The following is a 20,537-nucleotide window of genomic DNA, read 5'->3' on the forward strand; positions in this document are numbered from 1 at the left end:
ACCTCTGGTCTAGAGTACACACACATGCACAAAAACGCATGCTCACACATATACACCTTTTAGAGGACATCGGTGATGAAAGGGTAATATGAAGCGTGCTGGGGTAGAAGGAGAACAATGGAGAAATTGCTTAGCTCTAGGTTTCCTGGGGAAAGGGAAATCCAGCTGGAATAGAATATCCATGGTAAACACAGGGAGACCACAAGAGTGTGAGTCATCACTAGGCCATAGTCTGAATGTGATCACTCAGCCAACAAATGATCCTCAGATGGCTTCAAAGCATTAATGTCAGGGGTGGGAGAGGGAGAGAGATTGAGGAAAGGAAATGTATTCCTTAGATAGAATGCTGACCATGGCCTTCTGGAAAAGGAAGCACAACAGAGTGGCTGAAAGGGCGTGCCTTTCTGGGCCCCAACTCTCAGAGGAGAGGAGAGGGTGAGAGATAAGCCAGGAGGTGAGAGTGAAGAAGGGAAGGTGAGGAGGTTGCCTCCGTGTATGTATACAGACTTCCCTTTCCTCAGCCACAGCAGCACTTGCAACTTTCAGATGGACAGAAATGGTCTAGCATCTTTCTGTAATCCAAGTCTACAAATGGTGATGCAAAAGGCAAACAAAAACTCTTCCATCAAAAGAGGACACACATGTACTGAAGGCTTATGAGAACTTATTACGTGAAAGGGTGGAATTAGGAGCCTCTGTCCCTTGAGACATGATGACAAGCGAGCCCTGTCTGCAGGTTCCTATGGCTTCAGGAGAAGTTGGGAGCACCATCAGAAGGGCCCAGAAAGTTGTGGTGGATTTGAATCTTCCTATGTTGTGTGTCCTTATAACCAGTCAGACTTGTCCTCGAGCATATGAGTAATAGGATATTTTTTAAACACCCATTTTATTATTTAGCTGTCCTTGCACTTCATTGTTTCATCAAAAGGAGTCAAATATGGACACAGAAATGTTTTCTGCATTCCAATGTATATGTCCCACAGTGGAATTTATTTTAATTCCTTTCAGGGACTCAATATTGAGAAATATTTAGTCCATCACTAGAGGCAATACTGTACCATAGTTAGAGAAAGGGTTGTAGAATCAGAAGCATCTCAGTTCAAGTTTCAGCTTTCCACCAGTCACCAGCATAATGCAATAAATGCTGTGCTGGAGGGATACAGACTGTGCTAAGGTAGTACCTAGGCTAGAAACTAAGTCTAGACTCAGCAGTTGGGACGGATGTCAGGAAATTTTCCTGGAAGAGGTGACACCTCTACCGATTTTGATAATGGGTAGTTATTAGCAGAAAAGAACAATGGAAAAGAACATTCTAGGCTGAAGAAATATTTGTGAAATTTCATGGAACCAAGAGAGAGAACATAACAGAGGTGCAGAGCTGTAAGTACTTTGGGGATTTAGAAAAACAATGTAAGAGAAATAATGGCCAGAGATGAAGTTAGACAGGTAACAAGGGGCTGGAGAGTGTGTATACTGAGAGAGTATGTGAAGGAGTGTCCTTAAAGATAGGAGGTAAACTAAGAACGTGATGACATATGGAAGCCAAGTGAAGAGAAAGTTTCAAGAAGAAAGTGATCAACAATGTCAAATGCCCCAGAAAGGTCAAGAAGGTAAGGACAGAAGATGTCCACTGGGTAGAAAAACTGAGAGATTATTGGTGAATTTGAAGAGGACAATTTTACTGAGAATGTTGAAGATGAAAGCAGAACATTTTTGAGTTCAATTCATAATTAATGATTTTTCATTGCATAATATTTATAAATTCAAAATCTAAGAAAAAATCATATACTTTGAAATCATTAGTAACAACAGAAGTTCCTCTTTTTCCTACTCCTTAGTTTCTTCTAAGTAGGAGTTATAACTAACTGGATTTGGGAGAAGGTGGCATCAAAATATTTGTTCATGAACCCCAACTAACTAATCTACCTCTCCCTAATAAGTGGTTGGTTTCCTATTCTATCTCCTCTCACAATGAGTATTTCACACCTTCTAAGTCTTCTCAAGTTTCTGTACCCATCACTTCACTCCCCACTCTTAGGGAAGCCCCTCACCTTCTCCTTCATTAAGAAAGCAGCATAAATTAGAGGAGCATTCCCTTAATGAAATGCCTGACATCAATCCTCAAAACTATTTGCATTCTTTTCTCCCTTCCCTCCTCCCTTTCTAATTCATGAGAATCTTTCTCTTGATATTCAAGGAGATTCCCAGGAAGTGGTGCCTGAGACAGGAATTTTTGTAATTTACTGAGGGTTTCTTTTAGCAGAAAGGGATGAGGAAAACAGAATAAGTCAGGGCAAGGGTCTAAACAAGCATGTAGTCTCACAGTTCAATCCCACTGGGAGCTCTGGAGCATGAATTGCACCAAGGATTTGGTCCTATCTTGGGGCAAAGGGCTGGCTTTTTGTACCCTCCTGTCAATCAGTCATTGTCTGCCAGTTGCCCTGGGAGGAGACAAGCATAATGTCCTGTGAGGCAGCTCCTATTTGGCGAAAGGGGATTTTTCCAAAGAAAAGGGCCAGCAGTGAACTGTTAGCAGCCAATATTCACAGCAGCTAGGGGTTGGTGGTACTTGCTTAGGTAGAGCACCAACAGTATCCACCACACTCCTGTGTATGGTGTATCTCTCCTGATGTGTTCTGCATTTAATTACCTTAATTATATCTTTCTTTCCTTTTTATGTTATCTCCCCTTACTGGTGTCTTCCTATTAAACTAATTTAGTAATGCTTAAATCTCCTATCATAAACATTTTCCGTCCTCCTCTACATCTTCACTGTCAAGATTCTTGTCTATGCCCATTATCTTCTCTACCTTAAGAGCCACTCATTCTCCAGGCCACTGCAGTCTGGTTTCTGCCTCTACTGTTTTTCTGAAATTGCTTTTGTCAAAGTTACTGACCTTGTTTCTAGTTCTGGTGGAGAATTTTCTGTTCTTCTCTTACTTCAATTGCCAGGAACACTTGGATTGATATTCTCCCTTAGCTTTGGAGACGCCAACTCTCCTGGATTCCTTTCCTACCTCTTCATCACGGCTTCTCAGACCTCTCTGCCAATTTCTTTTCTTCCGCCTATTCCTTAAAGTTACTGTTCCTCAGTGTTTGATTCAATGTCTTCTCTTCTCACTCTATATACCTTTTCCTGGGCCAGACTGAGGCTTTTGAGACCATCAGAAAAGATCACCCCTTCACTGTCCCATGATAGGTAATTCAAAAGTAAACACATAGTTTGGGGGACTTGCCTGGTGGCACAGTGGTTGGGAATCCACCTGTCAATGCAGGGGACACGGGTTCGATCCCTGGTCCAGGAAGATCCCACATGCCGCAGACGTACTAAGCCCATGCACCACAACTACTGAGCCTGCGCTCTAGAGCCCGAGAGCCACAACTACTGAGCCTGCGTGCACCACATCTACTGAAGCCTGCACGCCTAGAGCCCATGCTCCGCAACAAGAGATGCCACCACAATGAGAAGCCCACGCACCGCAACGAAGAGTAACCTCCACTCTCCTCAACTAGAGAAAACCTGCATGCAGCAACAAAGAACCAATGCAGCCAAAAAAAAAAAAAGTAAACATATATTTTTAAAGAAAGCAAAATCAATATTGTCTCTCTGTAGTCTTTCAAATTGTACACTTCTGGATATAATTTTGAAAATGAACTAACTAGTGCATGCTCTCTCTCTCTCTCTCCCTCTGCTGGTTCCCTAAGCACACATTGTGTTGAGTATACCCATTAGGAAGTCAGTAATGCACTACCTCATTCATTCTACAGTTTTCATTATCATCAATTTCTGAATTTATATACTTCTCAGGTCTAAAGAACCATATATACACCTGTCTAATAAACATCTGTAATTTGATTATCAGAGATGACTTCCAAACTTCACCCAGATCTGTTCCTCTTCCTATTTCTCACTTCAGTGAATTGTGCTAACCAGTTACTTAATTTAAAAACCTAGGAATCATTTTGGACTCTTCCTCTTCCTCACCCTAACCTCCTCCAATTAATCACCAATTGCTATTGGTTCTTTTCCTAAATATCTCTCAACTCCAGCCACAGCCTTCTAATAGGCTTCTCTGCCTCCAGTTTTGCAAGCCTCAAATCCATTCTCCACATTTTCTTAAGACCAGTCTTTCCAAAAAGCAAATCTAATCGCATTTCTTCCTTGCTTTAAAGAACTCTAAACTTCTTATCATGGTTTGTAAGACCTTTCAAGATCCAGCTGCTGTTACCCTCTTCAGTGTCAGTCTTTCTACTTCTCTCCAGCTCTCATGAACCACTTCCCTTCTCTTATCCATTGGGCCTTTCTACCAATGGCTACCTCTTCTTCCCATGCCGTCTCCTCTCCAGGATAACTCCTTTTCATCTGCCAGGTTTTGGTATAGATGCCAATTCTGAGAAGACTTCTCTTAATCTTGGTCAAGTGCTCTGGTCCACAGATTCTCACCACACCTTTTACTCTCCCTGCCAGAGTACCTGCTGAGTCCCAGTGTGACTGCCCATTTCCTTGTCATCTCCCCATAAGGCCACCAACTCCATGAGGGTAGGAGTGCTACCTGGGCTTATCCATTGTATACTGGTTTTTCAGCACAGAGCCTGAGATTTAGTAGGTGCTTAGTAAATACTTTCTGAATGAATGAGTGTGTTATCCCACCTTCTGAAATCAAAGTTTAAAGGATTTTCAATCATCAGTGTTTTTATAGGATTCATTCACCTTCCCCATGTCAATAGAATATAAAGTTGAGAGTTCAGTTTGGTGCATGTGTACTGGCAAAAAGAACTGACTTCTGTGGTGTATGTGTGTGTGTGTGTGCACGTGTATGACATATTACAGAAAGAATGTTTTGCTTGAAAACAAGATTTGAAGAAAACCTTTAAAAATGTTCTAAAGCAGTGGAAGAAAAAGCTATAGGAGAAGAGAAAAGAAACACACAAAATGACTAAAATACGGGATGACTTCAACTTTTACCATTAGTTGAAACACATCCTGTCTGCTCCAGTTACCCACAAGGACTACTTCTTCCCGGAAAAGCTTCCTATTTTTAAACCCAGTGTAATGTGTGTGGAATTACATTGCCCATTCCCACCCAGGCCCTGAGAGTTTATCATTATACAGTGTTTTTGCCAAGAATCTGCTCTGTCTTTAGTCATCAATAAAGAGTTGTCAAAGAGCGCGTATTTGGGGCTTTGGGCTTCAGCTTGGGGCATATTTTTGTCTCTTGCTCTCTACCAGAGACAGCAGATCCTATGTGCGACTCTTTGAAGTTTGATTCTTGTAGATGTAAGCAGGCCCTGTGGTTTAAGTGGATTCTGCAGCAGGGCAGTACTGGTGAACTTGAGAGGGGGAAGAATGGGGTATTCTCTGCCTAATCTTCCAGTTAAAGCCCATCTGCACCATTGATATTTTCAACTAATATTAAATGAGCACCTAATAATATGCAAGATGATGTACTAAGTTGTTCTCACACTGAGACAGACATGGTACTTGACTTCTGGGAGCATTGTCCAGCTAATGAAATAACGAAGCTCTATAATATTGAAATAAAGAATGCTCTATTATATATATATATATATATATATATATATATATATATATATATATATATATATATATATATATATATATATATGTATATATATACACACACACACACACACACACACACACACATACATACACACATGCATATATGTATCTATGTAAAGACATATATATACATATATGTGTATATATATACATAATACATATAAACGTTATACATATGCATACATGTAAATGTATATATATGTAAAGACCAACACAGAAGAATACAAATAAGAAGAGAAAATTAATTCAAATCCCATGACCTGTTTCATCCCCTTCTAGATACCTAGATTGACATATGTATATGGTTTTAAATAAATAGAGTTATATTATACTTACTGTTGTACCATCAGCTTTTTCACTCAATAATATGTTGGGGGCATTTTTCCATTTTAATAAATATAAATCTAGATTATTTTTAATGACTTCATGGCATAAATATTATATACTTTTAATTTAACTTGCCAGATCCATGTTAATGGGAATTTACATGATATTTTGCTATTATACTCTTGTTTGCTATTATGCTATTCTATTAGCAGAATATACTATGCTATTATACTGCTGTGTTATTATACTATATATTTTTGCTATTATTCCATTGCTGTTGGTGCATATTTGAAACTCATACAAATATCTTCTTAGGTTAAATATATAGAGGTAGGATTTCTACTGTTGGCAAATATTGCCAAAGTAGGCTTACATATTGTAATTACATATTACAATCTGTTGTGTTATAGACTAGACTGAATGACTTAGAAACTCAGATTTTGGGGCTCATTTCAGGCTGGGGTGATTGGTGTGGGCTTCACGGAAAAAGTGAGATAGAAAATGGGCCTTGAATGTCAGATACATTTTTGATAATTATATATGTAAAGGAAGAACAGTATAAGCAAAGCAGGGAGGAAAAAAACAAAAACAAACAAACAAAATGACCTAAAACAAAAAAATCAGGGGCATATTTGATGTCAATGAGTAAATCAATTTACCTCGATCAATGGCATAGTGGTGCTGGGGCGATCCTGGAGGGTAGGCTGGTCGTCAGATTAAGGGCAACTTTGAGTGGCAACTTAAAGGAAACCTAAAGGACTATTGTGTAGGACACAGGGAAGCAAGAGTGAACAGGAGAACACCAGTTTTGATGTCATATGGTGTAGACTGGAGTGCACATAACATTAGAGGGAGAAAAATAAGAAGACATTTTAGTACATGACAAATAAAGTAAAAAATGATCTATTCCAGACAGTGACAGTGGGAAGGGAAAAATAGGGATGTATTTTAGAGACTTTGTGAAAGAAGACTCTACAGAAGTTGGGACTAAACATCCAATTAGTCACCAACCTCTATAGAATCTTCTTTCACAAAGTCTCTAAACCACGGCTGCCATCACCGAGTCATGCTATGCCTGCTAGATCCACACCAGCAATGAGGGTTTGCCCCCATAGCCTGCCCCAAACCCTCACTGCCAGTGGCTGGGCAGTGGAACACTATCACCCAGCCCTGCTTGCAGGCAGAGAAAGAAGAAGCAGTCAGAAGTGAGGTCTTCATGTTACTGTCACCTTCTAACTAGAGCACAGCTGATTGGTAGAATAAATCACATCCAGATCCCTAGGTGCAAGGGAGCTGGACAAATGTATATTTCAACTTTTCTGTCCTCCAGAAAAGGAAGACACAGGAGAAGGAAGGTAGAATTGATGTACACAAACCAATTGACAATATCCACCAAAAACTTCCACAACACCTTATTAATGTCTGCTTCTCTAAGCTGGTTTTTCACTCTGTCCCCCGTTCTTGCATATAGTTCCATGCACATTATAATAGTGCCCTTCACCTTGCATTATAATCATATGTTTCCATGGTTATCTTCCTCACTAGACTGAGCTTCTTGAAAAAGAGTTATGTCTTCTGCATCTTTTCATTGCCAAGGCCCAACACAGTGACTCACAGATCCTAGTGAAACCAATTGAAGAACACAGGAAAGAATGCGTGCTTCGGAGTTAGAGGAACTTGGGTTTAATACTTGCCTCCAAAACTTACAAGCTGTGTGGTTTTGGGCAAGTGAATTTATCTCTGTAAGCTTTAGTTTCTTATCTGTAAAATGAAATAATTACGCTAACTTCATAGACTTGTGAGCTTACATGAGAGAATATATACGAAGCATCTGCCATATATTTGGGATTCAGTTAATTGTGATCACTATTATTATTAGGGGCAAATAAATTATTGCTAGGTTAATGACTTATTCAATGGGTTTCTTAATGATTATTTATCTTGGCAGCAAGGCAGACTTTGAGGAGTTCAGTTTTTTTTCCCTTCTGTATTATTATACTCTATTTTGCTTACTATTCTGAAAAACATACATTTTTAAATTTATCATTCTTTGCATTTTTTATGTTTATGCTGGTTCTGGGCTTTTTCTTTTTTGGGGGGGGCTGTGTTGGATCTTCATTGCTGTGCGTGGGCTTTCTCTAGTTGTGGCATGTGGGGGCTACTCTTCATTGCAGTGCACGGGCTTCTCATTGTGGTGGCTTCTCTTATTGCAGAGCAAGGATCTAGGCATGCAGGCTTCAGTAGTTACAGGATGTGGGCTCTGTAGTTGCGGCTTGTGGGCTCTAGAGCGCAGGCTCAGTAGTTCTGGCCCACGGGCCTAGTTGCTCCGCAGCATGTAGGATCTTCCCGGACCAGGGATCGAACCCGTGTCCCCCTGCATTGCCAGGCGGATTCCTAACCACTGCACCACCAGGGAAGTCCCTGGACTTTATCTTTTTTGACCCTATTTTTTAAAATAGTTTTGTGCTATTCCTCTTTCCAAAATCTATGTATGTTCTCTTAAAATTTTAACTCAGCAGGGAGTTCCCTTATAGAAACTGTTCTTTTTGATGTTTATCTCCTTTCTGCTTTATTGGGGCAATCTAGAATTACATTGATTTTCAAGGTTTATGCCCTTCTACCTCCAAAGGGCCATTTTCCCCTTGAGAGTCCTAGGCCTTGGAATCATTACTCCCTTTTGGAAATCTGTTTTACTCAAGCTGTAGTCCTTGATGTTACCATCAAGGCCTCGGCTATTGAAAAATTTAAATAGAGTTTCTTTCATTAAAGGAACTCTTTCATTCCATGTCACCATCTAGTTCTTTCTTATTAATAAGAATTAAAATAAATTATCATGACTCTGTTGTTTCCTGACCTTTTTGAGAGATATTATCAGGAAGTCAGAAAAAGTATTTATCAGAAGTGCTGCTATTGCTATTAGCAGCACCAGCCTTCTGGCAGAGACATTCTCATCTGAAGTTCTGGCTCATCACTATATTTTTATTTTGTGTCAATTTTGGAAACTGCTTTTGGGATGTATCAAAACTATCCCTTGCCTGACCATGCCAACAGTACTTTATGCCTAGAAAATTTTCATTGCTATTTTATTTTCACTAAATGTTTTCCATTGTGGGTTTACTTCAGGTGTCAGATTTCAGTTGTGTTTGCTTCCTTTTGCACTGTGGTATTACTTCTATTTCATTTAACTTTATTTCTTTCAAGCAAGGTCTACACGTCCTCAGACATAGTCTATGATTAGCTCCCCATCAAGTCTTTAAGATGATACTTGCTTTCCTATATTATGATTTTTGAACTTTGTTGCTGACTATGTAGACATCTGAGACCATAGGTATTGGTATTAATAATATAAGGTTTATTGACAACTGTTTATGTGTGATTTTATAGATGTTATCTCATTTTTCTTCCCAAAAAGTATATGCAGATTATACTTTCATTATTGTCGTTTTACAGATAAGGACACTGAGGTGTAACGATGGTAGGCACCTTGCCAATGCCACATGGCCAGTGAGTGTTAGAGGTGGGACATGAGACCAAGTCATTCTGGCTTAAGCACCTGTTCTCAGGATGCTGACACGTGCTACCTATGACTTTTGGTTTGGTTATTTTTTCTTAAGTTCAACTGGGTATCTCTTCCACCATGCTTTTCTTTTTCTTTATCCAGACCCAATAAGTTATCTGGGTATTTTTATGCTCCCCTTCCAAATAAATTTCAAGGTATGACTCCCTTGATAAAGTAGGTAAACTACTGCCAAGAACTGGAAACGTGGGATTTACTATTTTCTGCCTCATCTGAAGGCAATCACAAGTTCTTTTAAAACAAATTCTTTCGACACCATCTTTTGAAGCCAGATGTTCATTCTCTGTATGCTCTTTTCTTTTCCAAAGATACTATATGTTTAAATGAAAGAAGATATATTCATTTTCTATTCCTGCTGCAACAAGTGACCACAAGCTTATTGGCTGAAAACAACACATATTTATTAACTTATTGTCCGGTAGGTCAGAAGTATGACGTGGTTCTCGCTGAGCTAACATCAAGGTGTTGTTAGGGTTGCATGTCTTTCTGGAGGTTCTACAGGAGAAACCACTTCTTTGCCTTTTCCAGCTCCTAAAGGCTGCCCACATTCCTTGGCTTTCTGCCCCCTTCCTTCCCTCAGCTTCAAAGCCAGAAGTGTAGCATTTCTCTGAGTCTACTTCCATTGCCACCTCTCTTTCTCTGACAACAGGTGGGAAGAGTTCTCTGCTTATAAAGACTCATGTAATTAGATTAGACCCACTCAGATAATCCAGAATAGTCTCCCCATCTCAAAGTCTGTACTCTTAATCACCTCTGCAAAATCCATTTTGCCATGTAAAGTAATATAGTCCCAGGTTCCAGGGACTAGGACATGGACATCTTTGGGAGCGTTATTCTGCCTACCATAGAAGATATTATGACATTAGACTTCACGTCCTTTAAATCTCCAGTTAGCTCTTTTATTTCAACCTCAAGTTCTTACAACACATAAAACTTTCTAGAGAGTAATTCCATTTTACTTCTAGTAGTAATACTCTTTCCCACATGCATTAGCAAAAGTGAGTTTTTTGGGTGTAATAATTCTTGTCAGTTTCTCCATATTTGAATTTCAAGAAAAAAATGTGTTCCCAGTTGATTATGTCTGAGTGATGATGATTCAGAAGAGAAACAGTAATCATCATGATGTCTTTTCTTCCTGGGGTCATTAGTAGGTTGTTGATTATAATGAGGGGAGTGAAGTGAAGGGGGGGATTATTGAAGGAAGAATCCTGGCTTTTCTTCTTGTGTCATGGAGAGGGTGATAGAGGTGGCATCAGTTCAGAGAGAGACAATGGAGGAGAAGTGGGTGTGGGGAAGAAGACTATGAGTTCAGTCAGAGACAAACTGAATATCCTCCAGTCCACATACCCCCTGGGGACAAATGATGTCATACTACCATTAATAATCAAATTACATGAGCTCAGTGTATAGCTATAAAATCTTATCCTCATACATTGTCTTCTTTCTCTAGTATTTCTGGGAGTCTTCGGAAGGGTGTGCCTTAAAAATTCATGCCCACTGGCTTCTGTGGTTCTACTGCTGTTTGCTGTTGAATACTGGCAATGGTATTTACCTTGTCTGCTGACACTCAGCATTTCCAGCTGATGCTTTGCCCTCACTGTTTCTCTAGGGAAAAGCTGGCCTTATTAGAGAACTGGCTTCTAATGCAACCCAAGGCTGTAAAACTCTCAAGTGTTAGAGTGGTGCTGACATCCCTTAATTCTTTCCAGAAATGGAGAGAGTGTCCCTTCTCTTCAGTTGGTACTTCATTTTGTTATTAGGCCATAAAGCATGGCTTATGCATCCTGGGTTGCACCAATTTTCTTACAAAAAGAGTTCTCTTTGTTTCTTCCTGAGGAACTTGAAATCCAGTCTATAAAATTAGGTAATGGACAAAATGCCATGGTGGTTCTTCCCTGTTCTTGCCTTTTTATCTTTCTGTGGACACTGTCACATACTGCCTCTGTGTTTAGCCAAAAATCAGACACTTTTGGCAAATATATCCATGGAAAAAATGTCCACAGATTCAGTAGTTGGACCACTATTTGAGATGCATTAAAACTCACTGTGTCCGAATTTTGTTTGTGCTCAGGTAGAACCACCCATAACATTGACATGTTGACTTCAAGATGTCTGTGGGTGATCCAGGTAGAGAGAGGTATATATATCTACCTGAGAGTTTTCCAAATACTGATGGTGCTTCAAAGTTCGAGAGTGGAAAAGTTCCCAACGGTGAACAAGGAGAGTGACAAAAGAATGGACTACAAACAGGACCCCAGGGAATAACTTTTAAGGATTAGAAGGGGAAAGAGAAACCCACAAAGGAGACTGAGAATCAGTGGTCACAAATGCAAGAAGAGAATCAGGAAAGAGCGTTGCAATAAAAACAGAGAAGCAGAGAACTTTAAGAAGCAGGAGGTAACTAACAATATAAAAATGAACCAAAGGATTCCAATAAGAAGGTGAATGAATTTTTTCCATTTTGGTGGGGAGGGACAACTAGGAGGTTACTAACAACTTCAACAAAAGCATTTTTGATAAAGTGGTTCTCATGAAAGCCAGGTTACAGTGGGATTAGTGGATACATGAAAAAAAGGGAAACAAATGTGAGATGAAGAAATTATCCTTTCAAGAAGTTTGAATTGGAAAGGAAGAGGGTACTAGCTATGGTTTTCTCAGAAACCTCATCTTGTAGGACAAGAGGAATGGGAATAAAAATAGGTAAGGAAGTAAATGTTTTGAGTGTGTGTGTGTGTGTGTATGTGTGCATGTGTGTATGTATGGGGGGAAGTGATAGAGTTCATGATAAATGGCTTCAATTTTATCATCAAAGAAGGAGGCACAATTATCTAAGAGTCAGAGGAGATTGAGGTTGCTGGGAGAGAAGGGGCAAGAAAAGAATGGTAAAGATTTCAAATAATTCCTGAAGAGGAGATGACCATAATCAAATAAAAGTTTAGTCAAGTAGAACTAAAGATCCACGAGATCAGAAAATCCACGAGTAAAGGTGACAATGAGAATGGTGTGCAAGAGTCATTGGCAGTAAGGAAGTAAAACGTAAGACTGTGTTTTCAGTGGATGTTTCACATAAATGTTGAAATTTCCTCAGGTGACTCTAGGATCTAAGGTAAAGGGGAAGACTGTGAGTCAGACTGTGAAGCCCTTGATGTGTATGGAGCAACCAAGAGATAGGACAATGAAAGAAAGTAGAATGTATATGGTGACATAGTAGAGTGCCATGTGCCCAATAGCAGGAGGACTTTGACAGAGAAGAAAAAACTAAGTTTTCAAAGTGGCACTAGGCAGCTGGGAGAATGCTAGTTGGTACTCTGGGGACCTGTAAGCCCCACAGTGTGAGCACTGTCCAAGGACTCGGGGAGTAGGTCAAAGGGCATATTCACCCAGAGGAGGAAGCATAGTTGGCAAAGTGGATAGCAGATGGGGGTGGCAGAGGGAACCCTTCTGTGTATTTTGGGTCAAGAACCATGGTGTACAGTAAGGACAAGAAGGTTTAGATTTGACCAAACCCAAATATCCCAGATTCGGCACCGGCCATTTCTGTGATGGGAATTGGCTGAGGGTCCTTGGGAGCATCTGGTTTTGTTCTAATGGAGGCTGCCTTACCCCCTGTGGAGTGCAGTCAGGATCTTCCTCTGGAGGGAGCTTGGTCTGACTGTAGGAAGCAGGGCCCTGGGTCCCAATCTCAGGGCATACATGCATGCATTTTGTATGTCTTGTTTTTTAACATGTGAATTTTTGATGCTGATTCAACTTCCTTCAGACAGCTCAGGATCTTTTTCTTCTTTCTGGCCTGAATCATTTCTATCAGTGTATAAAGGAGTTATTCAACTGACTATTAAACTAGAGCACAAGAGCCATTATGTTTATATCCTTTCACTTTTACTTAGTCAGAAACTAAGCAAGAGTTGGGGCTTGCATGGACACTTAGATACTAGAGTGTGGCTAGGGGTCAGCGGTCAAGGGACCCCAACAGAAATCATCTGGGGGACAAAGGAATGTGGTGGGCTGGACACCAGGCAATGTTTAATCCCAAACCAGTAGGTCACAGTGATAAAATAGTGAGGCAGCTGTGCATTCTTCCAGGAGGCATGTCAGAAATAATAGACTCAAGCAATGGGCAGAACAACTTGATATGTCAGCCTCAAGGAAAGCTTGTTTTTGAGAAAATTTTTTATAAAGATCAAGATGCAGCTTCACTTTGGTCTGTCTGAGTCCTCAGGGAGAAGTTCATGGTGAGTATCTCAATCTAGAGTGTGGCGAGGATGAGTAAAGGGAGATCCTGGCAGAAATTAAGTAGATCAATGCAGTTCACCTCTCTTCATACATAGTTCTGGTCAGTTCATGGTCCCATGCTTTTTATGACATTTATGTATGTCATTTCACCCTTCTTTGAATATTAAGTTCTTTTGGATGGATGACAAGTTTATCTCTTAATAAATCATTTCTGAAGCAAGATGTTAAGCTCTGAATTTTAGAATAATGGCCATTTTCTCCACCCTAGGTCTGAGCCAGGCTCTGGTCACATTAGTGGACAAGCTAAGACGTTTATCTTATTAGCTCTGATTAAATTCTGAAATGGTGTACATGTGTTATAATAGGCAAGGCAGTCTACATGCAAACTGGACACCCTGCTATCTACACTTTGCCCTTTTTTGGTTTATGGAATAATCTGGACAAAAATCTGTCTTCAACAAAATAAAACTTTCCTGTATCAATTCAATTAGTGACTGTTTCCAACTGTCTCTAGCTTTTAAAAATGTATTTTGTCCCTTATGCTTGCCAACTTCTATCTATATCTCTATGGAGTACAGGAATTAGAGTGACTGTACCCAGTTTGCCACAAATATGACATAAACACTCTCATCTGGAAGGGTAATTTATGGCTGGAGAGTGGAATGGGCAAGGAAGAAATGGGAGGTGAGTAGAACCAGCTAATGAGTTGGTGGTGGAAGAGTAGGCCTCTTGGAGGGTGGCTCAAGGGGAATTAGTGCAACTGCTGGGTTGAGGGAGGATAGAAGGATGATGGCCAAGACTGGTAAGTGGCAGACAGAGAAGCCAGGAACACACAGATAGCCCGAGTAAACCATGCCAGGAACAGGGGGATTTGGGGAAAGTGAGGGGGGAGAAAAGAGAGAAAACTGTCAAGTTACCAATTCCTAATTTTAATGGGAACTCTGGAATAGGAACAGAGGATGCAGATTTTCTTCCTTGGTACCCTGAGCTGTACATAAGCTATCACTGATCCTCTCTGCCCGTCTTTCTTTCTTTTATTTTCTGTTTGTTTCTTTCTTCCCTTTTCTTTCTTCTCTCTCTCCTCCCATCCACCCTCCCTCTTCTCCTTCTATCTGACCAATTAGACCACCTCCATGTTGAAGAGTTACTTGATGTCATCATAACTCCAAACCATCAATTTATCAATACAGGAAATTGTAATTATTTTTAATAAAGGAGAAAAGGAAAGGGAATGTGACTAATGTCCAGGGAAAACCAGGCGACAGTTCAAAAAACACTCCAGGAAAGTATCAGAAGGAATATCCCTCTGATCACATCTGACACCACTTCATGAAATTTGGATGATTTATTGGGGATGAGAATTACTTTTCCAAGATATTATAAGTCAATAAGAAAGAATATTTTAAAATCCCCATTCTCTCAAGCATTTTTGGTTCTAAAGCAAAATCTTTTTGTGTTTCTTTACTTTTATTCCCCTTTTTGGTTCTGTGCCAAAGAACATAAACACAGTCTCCTTTGCGATCTCTATTTCTTGAGTACTCCTTGCCAGTATATCCTACATGTGGATTGAATAGATGGCATCAACAGTGTAGTTGGGAGGCAAAGTGAACAGAAGAAGAAGGGTCATGCTCTTCTATCCTGAGCTTCTGGGTTGAGAGATTTCAGTGTCTGCAGCTTGTCTACCAGAATAGCAAGAATAAAGCGTGAATCTATAAAGGAAATTACAACTGTGTTGAGAGAGCTGTCTGCACAGTTGAAGCTGTGATAGGATCATTCCTATCTTTGGAGTGGCATTCCCATGGCCACTATAGGAAGCATCCAGTGAATCCAAGGGGCCACTGGGTTCTGGTTTAGTTGTTCTTTCTTAAAATAGCTCTTCATTGAGTATGATGAGGCTCTGTTTCCCATAGTAAAGTTTTAAGTTTCACTGATGCCAGGAAGATGAAGGTCTTTGACTATATATGAGCTTAAAAAAAGATCAAATGCTTGTTTCCCTTTTTTATGGGCCATGGGGCATGTGTTTTTAATAGACCTTTAAGTCTGTGAATAAATTCAAACATAATATTACCTAGTGCTTTGAAGGCCACCAATAGAGATACTTGGTGAGTATCATAAGGTGGTCAGAGTAGGGGTAGAGAGTCTATGGATTAAGGGTCTATGGATTAAGAAAGAGAAATATATATAAAATTAACATTCTTTGCAGTAGCTTGTGATATCCTCTCCTACCTATAACTCATCTCTTTTTTTCCTGTTTTACTTTATATTTTCTGGCCACTATTTACCTTTAAAAATATGCCTGAAGCAAGCATATGCTGAAATAGAGATTCAATCGGTCTTCTTATCATAATAATGATCATGCAGTGTGATGGAAAGAACCAGAGACTGAGAGATGAAAGGCCTTCTTCACCGTGGGCTGGGGTGGGGGTAATTCTCAGGGCATAGACTTAAGAGTATTACTGGATTTATCTTGAAGAAATAATCTGGGTGTAGAGTGGAGAATTGAGTATGATGTCAAATACTGACTATCCATATAAATATTATGGTGCTAAAAATGTAGGATATTGTTTATCTTGGAATAAATATCCTAAATGTGTATTAGTGCATTTTTGAGAGCTTCATAACACCTGGTCTTGCCCTCTCTGCTCCTCTCCTCTAAAAAGCAATGCTGGTTGGGAGAGTCAGAGTCTGATTAGGTCTGGCTCTACTGTTCTCTATGGACTGATCCTTTGGTGTGACATTTCCTCCTCTTACGTGCTCTCCAGGGCGTACATGAGTGTGAAGGAGCTGAAAGAGGCACTGCAGCTCAACAGCACTCACTTCCTCAATGTCTACTTTGCCAGCTCAGTGCGGGAAGACCTTGCAGGTGCTGCCACCTGGCCTTGGGACAAGGAAGCCATCAGTCACCTGGGTAAGTAAAGTGAATACCAACTATAGTAGGAAACATGAGGAGATTGGAAGGGAGTCCATGAAAGTGCATTTGGGGAAAAAACGGAGAGAAAAATAAATTTACTTAATGAATTAGCTGCTTTGGTCTGAGAATAGCTTTTGGGAGAATCTTTCAAAATGTTTCAGTGCAGACAGGTAAGATGTATTAGAGCAAACAGTGGCAAAATCTCAGAATGTCCTAGACCGAATCTATAATCTAGACGTTAATAAATTGCTGACGTGGAATAAGATCCATTTTATGTCTTGGAGAGCCTCAAGGGGGAAACTAGCAAGAAGGTGGCTAGACTGTGAAACCTGGTTTGCAGTAAACACTGAGCCAGAAGGTTGCTGGTCTTCTTGCATGGATTGGAATCCTGAGGAGATTCTGGGAAATTCAAACAGGTGGGGAGCTTGCCTGCTTACCTAGGAAAAAGGTGACACCTTAATACTGAGTGGAACTACTACATGCTTAAGAAAGTTAATTCCTTTTATTACAATATCTTATCATTATTATAAAAGGAATACTGACCAATCAATAGAATCATTAAATCAGTTTATGTGGATGAAGAGTAATTATTCAATATAATTTGTATATACTTTCAAAGAGTCTTGAGTAGGATTCTACCAAAACTTACTTTAAAACTGAATTACCATAATTGAGAGGAATTTTTCATGTTGGAAAGAGAATGCTTGAAGGAGACCAGAAACCATTTTATGAGTGATTTAAAAGAGATTATGCAAAATTAATCTTCTTAGTAGTCAAATACGAAGCAGAGAGAAATAAACTGAATAAACATCACATAATACTGTATATGTCAAACCCATGTATGATAGGGTCATTGTGAAGTGGAGTCCAGAATACTGAAATGATAATCAAATAAAATATGAGCAAGTGTCCAAAGGATTGGGGAAGGAAAATGATGAGCAGTAGGTTAGCAATAGGTGAAAAAATGTTGTGGCTGTTCAAGAGGAAACCAGAACATAAAAATCCTTGTAGTGAATCAGGTCAACATCCAGAAGGGGTATATATCTCAAGCAAAGGAGGAGACAATGAAAAGTTAAACCTGTGGTGATCCAAACTGAATGCTTTGTTAGTATGTTGGATTTCATTGGCTCTATAGTATCTGATAGTTTTAAGGCTCTGCAGTCCTTTTATCACTAAATTTTGTATTTTCAGTTCTCAGTATATTAGAAGTCAGAAATTTGTGAGATGAGTGGAGGTTTCCAGGTGAAAGCTAATGTGAGTCATTCTAGTCTTCAAAGTAGCAACAAGTGAGCTAGAAGGTTATATTCCAATAATTCATTGAGCAGTGAGTTTGAGTATCTTGAATTATCCTCATGAAAAACAATACTAGCAGAGGAGCATGTAACACTGTAAGAAATTACCTCCAAATTGGTTCATACCTGATTCACCAAAGGTTACCTTTTTGGTATATATGACAGCTAGGTTTACCCAGCAATTGTTTCTATGAATCCTAGGTCTATCATTGGATACTAAATCTACTTGTTCAAAAAACCTAAAAAAATGATCTTCCTGGCCATTATGGAGACAAATCTTGGCCTCTTGATAAGAATTATTGGACTGGGAGCAGAGCCCTAAATATTTTTCTAACTTTGTTGGCACTAGGCCATTGACAAGATTCATTTAACTATAAAAGTGGATAAAATACAAAAAAAAAAAAAATTAACTATTTGAAGACATCAGACATCAGCCAAGACAACGAGGATTTGAGGGACCCAATCCCAGTGAGAAGAAAAATACCTTGAAGTGAGCTCTACATATAACTCAGATTTTTTCTCCTTTAGGGAAATTGCCAAAATCTCAGTGAAAGTAATAGAGGCAGAGCAGAGAGAAGCAGCCTAAAGCTTGCTTCTCGCTACTGAGGAGACAAAAATTAAAGGTCAGGCCTTCTAAGGCATCCAGACTTGAGGGACCAAGCTTCCAGAGAGATAGAAATCATGAAAAAAATGAGCCTGATAGTCTGCTCATAATTTGAAGATATTTTCTAATTACTAAACTATGCATGCTGAGGGCCAGTGGCCATAAAACAAGTATAAAATAACTGCTAACAGATTAAAAACCTGAACAGTGATTTCAGGAATCTCATAGTGGAGGGGACAAAAAAATGAAGTTGAGGTCCTATCAAGGAGGGGCTTTGAGATACCCTTTGTGTGAGGGAAAATACAAATCACCTAGCTTACACAAAGCCTAAAATTCAGCCTGAAACACTCTTAAATCCCTGTTTGGAGGAAGGTCATCTGCCTATATTTAACTGCCTAACAAAAGAAAATTAAATATGTTCTGGAGGAAGACAATATCATCAAAAGCCTCTACAAGTTTTCATGCACAGTGGCCAGAAATCAGTAAAAAAAATTAAAAAAAAAAAAATTACCAGTTATGCCAGAGATAGGACCAAATGATGGTAAACTAAACTAAACAAAGAAACAAATAATCACTAAATAAATGCAGACCCACAGATTATCCAGATATTGGAGTTATTGAATATTGGCTTAAGATAATTGTGATTAATATGCTCAAAAATAGATAAAAAGGTGAAGAGTATCTTCAGAAAACTAGAATCTATATTAATGAATAAAATGGAAATTTTAGGACAAAAATACAGTAACTGAAATTAAGAAATTAATAGATTGGTTTATGAGCAGGAGAAAGGTTTAATGAACTAGAAAACTGTAGAAAACATATATATTGAAGCTCAGAGAGAAAAAGTGATGGAAAATATAGAAAACAACTTGGGACATTTGAGATCTGATGAAAAATTCCTAACGTAAATTGGAGTTCTAGAAGAAGAAGAGAAAGATATTGGGGCAGAAATAATATCAAAGAGATAGCTGCTGAGAATTTTTCAGGGTGACAAAAAATATTAAACCACAGATTCAAAATGTTTTACAAACCCCAAGAAGGATAAATAGAAAGAAAATCACAACTAGATTCATTGTAGCAAAAGTGCTGAAAAACCTCAGAAGTAGCCAGAGAAAAAAGTTACGTTACTTTAGGGCTTCCCTGGTGGCGCAGTGGTTGGGAGTCTGCCTGCCAGTGCAGGGGACACGGGTTCAAGCCCTGGTCTGGGAGGATCCCACATGCTGCGAAGCAACTAAGCCCGTGTGCCACAACTACTGAGCCTGCGCGTCTGGAGCCTGTTCTCCGCAACGAGAGGCCGCGACCCTGAGAGGCCCACGCACCGCGATGAAGAGTGGCCCCCGCTTGCCACAACTAGAGAAAGCCCTCGCACAGAAACGAAGACCCAACACAGCCATAATAAATAAATAAATAAATAAATAAAGAGAAAAGGATGGTTCAATTAAAAAAAAAAAGTTACGTTACTTTAAAAGGAGCAACAATAAGATTGACAGGCTGACCTTTCAACAGAAACTATGGAAGTCAGAAGACAACAGATTGATATTGTTTTAAAAATGCTAAAAGAGAATTATTGCCACTTTATAATACTATGTTCAACAAAAATCTTTTAAAATGGAGACAAATTAAACATATTTTCAGATAAAAACTGAGGTAATTTAAAACCAGCAGTAAAATAAATACTGAAGAAAGCTATCCAAACAGAAAGAAAATGACTCCAAAAGGAAACAGAGACATGCAAAAAGAAATGAATCACACTAGAAAGGATAAAAATATTAAAAGTAATAACAATGTCTTTTTGGCTTAAAATATATGTAGAGTTAAAATATGATGACAATGGCATGAAAGACAAGAAGTAAATAAAATTATATAATTTAAGGCCCCTTCTACACCAGTATCTGGAAAAAATACTGATTTATTAATTTTAGATAGCTTATCCACACCTTATATTATACAAGAATTAACTCAAAATAGATCATAGACTTAAATATAAAAAGTAAAACTATATAACTTTA

At 39.1% G+C, this 20,537-nt stretch overlaps 1 protein-coding gene across 1 annotated transcript in view; it reads left to right on the forward strand.

Annotated features, from left to right (window-relative positions):
• The window catches only part of PAPPA2 (pappalysin 2), a 300,349-nt gene that overhangs the window by 86,695 nt on the left and 193,117 nt on the right, over positions 1-20,537 (forward strand). The window contains exon 3 of the mRNA XM_036867003.1: positions 16,484-16,629. Coding sequence (XP_036722898.1) covers positions 16,484-16,629 — 146 coding nt within the window. The remainder of the gene's footprint in view (positions 1-16,483; positions 16,630-20,537) is intronic.

The sequence above is a fragment of the Balaenoptera musculus genome, chromosome 1 (genome assembly GCF_009873245.2).
Source record: "Balaenoptera musculus isolate JJ_BM4_2016_0621 chromosome 1, mBalMus1.pri.v3, whole genome shotgun sequence".
Taxonomy (NCBI): domain Eukaryota; kingdom Metazoa; phylum Chordata; class Mammalia; order Artiodactyla; family Balaenopteridae; genus Balaenoptera; species Balaenoptera musculus.